Source organism: Hevea brasiliensis, chromosome 13 (genome assembly GCF_030052815.1).
Source record: "Hevea brasiliensis isolate MT/VB/25A 57/8 chromosome 13, ASM3005281v1, whole genome shotgun sequence".
NCBI classification, from domain to species: Eukaryota; Viridiplantae; Streptophyta; class Magnoliopsida; order Malpighiales; family Euphorbiaceae; genus Hevea; species Hevea brasiliensis.
This window is the reverse complement of record NC_079505.1, coordinates 70,714,713-70,719,196: the sequence shown is the minus strand read 5'-3', so window position 1 is coordinate 70,719,196 and position 4,484 is coordinate 70,714,713. Positions and strand designations below refer to the sequence as shown.

Here is a 4,484-nt window from a genome sequence, read left to right as displayed (position 1 = left end):
GAGTATTTGGTAAGTTTAAAAAAATAAAGCTGATAGTTGATGGGTAGCTGATATGGTACCCATCAGCTGCAGTTTGTATCAACTCTATTTTTAGAGCTGTTTCTCATTAGTTGATAACTGATTTGATTTTATTTTTTATTTTAAATATATTATTATTATTTATTTAACTCAAAAATTAATAAGGTTGAAATACGATTAATTAAAATGTTAAAATTATAAATAAAAATAAAAAAATTAATATTATTATTATTTTTTATTTATAATTTTATTAATTTTTTTTTATTTTTATTTATAATTTTAACATTTTAATTAATCGTATTTCAACCTTGTTAAAATATTTTTTTATTAATAATATAAAATATAAAATATTTATTTATATCTAAAAACTTAAAATTAATTATAAGTTTTTTCTTTATTAATAATAATAATTACTTTATTATTTTATCCATATTTTTAAAGTTATTTAATTATTTTTTAAAAAAATTTAATTATTTTCTTATTTCAATAATAAAATAAATGATATAATATAAAAGAATAATAATTTTATATTTATTTTAATAATATAATAAATGATATAATATATTAATTTAATAATTGTATATTTAATTTAATAATGAAATAAATAATATAATATAATAAATTTATAATTTTATATTTATTTCAATAATAAAATAAACTATATAATATACACCCTTATTAGTCATTTCACATATTAATAGCAACAGCTAAATAGAGTTTTACCAAATATTTAATATAAATCAACTATTATCAACTACTAGTTATCAGCTAACAGTAACAGCTATCAGCTAACAGTTATCAGGTGTATTCAGTAGTTAAATCAAACAGTCTTTGAATCCAATGAAATGTCCGCCCCTATGTTTATCATATGATACTTCATTTCTAATGCCAGCTTATGTTTTAGCAGATAACACAAAAACAAAATCAATCGATTTAATTTCCAGCAATCACACCTGCATCTTATTTATCACATTGATTTCTGCAGCCAGTGATAAAGACTAACTTACAGAAACCAACGAGCTCCTTCCTAGTAGGAATCAATTTTACTAAAAAAGAACTTACAGAACTATTCTCTTAGAACATCCACACATACTGATACTGGTCTAAATGTTGCAAAAATTCAATATAGTAGACGCTAGACATTGAATCATCTGAATGCTGATTGTGGAGATTATCTGGGATCATCAATCATTGATCGGGAGAAAATGGGCATCGAATCTGTTTCATCATCATCTCCGACAAATATTTCTTCATTGGAGGCGCTATTATAATGGGTCATTACAAAATTCGATGAAACGTCTGTTGTGCTATCCTCGTGTGGTTCTCTGGGCACTGGAGTTTGTTGTAGCTGAAGTGCATATTCCAAGTCCCAGCACACATCAATCATTGTAGGCCTGCCAGCTCCTTCTACCTTCAAGCACTTCTCAGTTATTTCTCCAAACTTTCTCAGCGAGTTAGGATTAATCTGACCAGCCAATGAAGAATCAATAATTTTTTCTAGTTGCCCTTTCTTTTGCCAGAACATTCCCCATTCAGCCAAGTTTATTTCCTCCCTCCTAGAGGAATTCACAATAGGCGGTCGAGCACAAAGCACTTCAAGAAGCACCACTCCAAAAGAGTATACATCAGACTTCTCTGTTAACCGAAGAGTTCTAAGATATTCAGGATCAAGATAACCGAAGCTACCTATCAGACTCATTCTGTATTGGTTTGGATCTGGAGGACCTGATTGCGAAAGACCGAAATCAGCAACTTTTGCCACATAATGTTCATCAAGTAAGATGTTTGTTGATTTAACATCCCGGTGAATGATTCCCCAATCTGAACCAGTGTGAAGGTAATGGAGACCCTTAGCTGCACCGATACAGATTTCAAGCCTCTGCTTCCAAGTCAAAACAGGTTGTGTAGATTCACTCTTTGAGTTCTCTTTCCAGATGTATAGGTGGTCTCTCAGAGTACCCTTTTCCATGAATTCATAAACCAGAATCATTTCAGATCCTTCATAGCAGTACCCAATCAAGGAAACAAGGTGGCGGTGTCGAATTTTGGATAGGACTGTAACCTCAGTCTGGAATTCTGGAAGCCCTTGGCCATGGCTTGAATCGCTTCGTTTCACAGCCACTTTTATTCCAGTGGGAAGAGTTCCTTTGTAAACTTTACCAAATCCACCTTCACCAATCAACAACTTGGTGTCGAAGTTGCTAGTAGCAGCAAGTATTTCAGAGAAAGGCATCTTTAACTTGAGGTTCAAATTAGGAAGAGGGGAGAAGGAATTGACAGTTGTTGCAGCTATCCAACTGTGAGGCGTTCCTCTCCCAGTAGGAGCGTCATCCTTCAGAAACATAGCTTGAACAGGTTTAGCTTTCCTACGTCTCACAGCAAACAAGAATAAGATTATTAAAATGGAAATCAGAACCACACCCCCAACTGAAAAACCAATAACAAGATCAAGATGTTTGCCACTTGGATGTTCTGGTTCAAGTTGATCCAATTTCATGCTTGTATTGGTTACAAACTCCATAATCTCCAATCCGTTTAGAAAGGCAATTTTCCAACCAGAATCATTGTTAGGGCCTATACTGAACCTTATATATCCAGAATCATCAGATTGAACAACGAAATCCTGGAAAAATGGTGCTGCCAAAGTGCTGCCAAATATTTGAGAATCAAAGACCCGCCTAAATTTTGTATAAATATAAAAATCGAACTTCCACAAACCAGCTGATGGACTGAGAATATCGCAGAAGTGTATACGAACAAGATGTATAGCTTTCTTCCGCACATTGAAACGCCAAGTTATGTTACCCATACTCACTTCTTTGCAGGTAACGTACACATAGTCCGGGGCAATATCTTGAATATACGTTCCTCCAGAGGCCTGATTAAGCTTACCATAATAAGGAGAACAATTTTTTGCAGAAGACCCTGGAACTAGATACTGATCATCCCCCACCCAGTTCCTCCAGAAGGGATCACTACCATTAACATTTTGTCCGACATCGATCCTGTATAGAGTGTGTAAAGCATTGGACAGCAAACCATGGAAAGAACCATTTGAAGTACCTAACGGAGGGACCGGTATCACATAATCATCCTTGAAGAAGTCCAGAGGAAGGATAAGGACTTCCATGGCACTAACGAAAGCAAAAGATGTCTCTGTAGCGGGTATGAAATAGATACTAAGCTTGTCTGAATTGATGGTGAGAAAGAACTCCTTTATCAATGGTAAACGGGCAGTGTTCTTGACGCTAAAATTAGATAAGAGCAAGAATTTTGAAGTGGAAACATTGAATAAAGCATCAGAAAGATCAGTCTCTTTGGAGCTGAATGGGAAGAAATGAAGACGTACCAAGTATATGCCATTATCAGTGATTTTGAGCTCATATGATGACAGCTTCTTGAAAATTCTCGCGGTTTGATAGATAGGAGAAGGGTTTTCAGGTAATACTGAACTGTTGCTAATAGAAACACCATTTCCGGCGAAGGAATCAGATTTTTCGTCACCCACAAAAATCCGGCCATCAAGACTAACACTGGACCCTGATCCACAGTTTATGGAGTAATTAATTGCTAGAGTGCAAGTAGATGATGAAAGAAGTAGCAGACAAAGGAATTGGATGAGAAACAGAGGATGAAGAATGGCCTGGAAATGAAAATTGGCCATGGAAATTTTTATGTTTTTGCACGAGTGGAAGAGAAATTTGTGCTTACAAGCAGCTCAAGAGGAAGCAAAGGGCAATCATTAATCCTAGCCACCCAAACAACTTGCAGAATAATATTGTAAAGGAAATATCTAAGGAAGACTTTCTGTTGACTTTGCATTTGCTAGGTCCTAATATTGCCGAAAATTGAATGATATATTTTGATTTCTTAATTTAAATTTTGCAAAAAGTACAAAAGTAATCCTATTTGGGCGTAATGGACACTGCAAAAAGTCTCAATTTTACTTTATTTTATTTTATTTTTTTATTTTTTAAAAATTTTTCTCAAATCTATCTTGATAAGTATTTAGTCAAATTTAATAAGAGGAAACGAAACAGCGAAAGCGGATTGTAATAAAAAAACAAGAGGAACCAAAAATTTACATATAAATCCTACTTTGCTACATATATATATATATATATATATATATATATATATATATATATATATATATTAACAAATATTTACTTTATTCATTCATTTATAAAAATATATTTTTTTCAAAAAAATATCTATATTTTCGTATTTGTGAGTTTATTTAATTTAGTTATTGTTAATAACTAATATTTATCGCTGTAGTTAACATATTTTTTTTCTCCCTAATTAAAATATATGTAGTTACTACTCTATTACTGGACTATGTCCACTTCTATTAAGTAATTAATAGCTGATAGGAGATACTTGATGGCTAATAATTGTTATCATTAAATAAAACATTATTAACAGTCATTGTTAATAAATTAAATTGCTATTAAGGATATGAT

At 32.4% G+C, this 4,484-nt stretch overlaps 1 protein-coding gene across 1 annotated transcript; it reads right to left on the bottom strand.

Moving 5' to 3' along the window:
- Positions 1-926: 926 nt before the first annotated feature.
- Positions 927-3,801, bottom strand: LOC110655607 (probable receptor-like protein kinase At5g24010). The gene has a single exon (XM_021811993.2). It carries the CDS (start codon positions 3,680-3,682, stop codon positions 1,190-1,192), a length of 2,493 nt encoding a protein of 830 aa, XP_021667685.2. The 5' UTR covers positions 3,683-3,801; the 3' UTR covers positions 927-1,189.
- Positions 3,802-4,484: the final 683 nt, after the last annotated feature.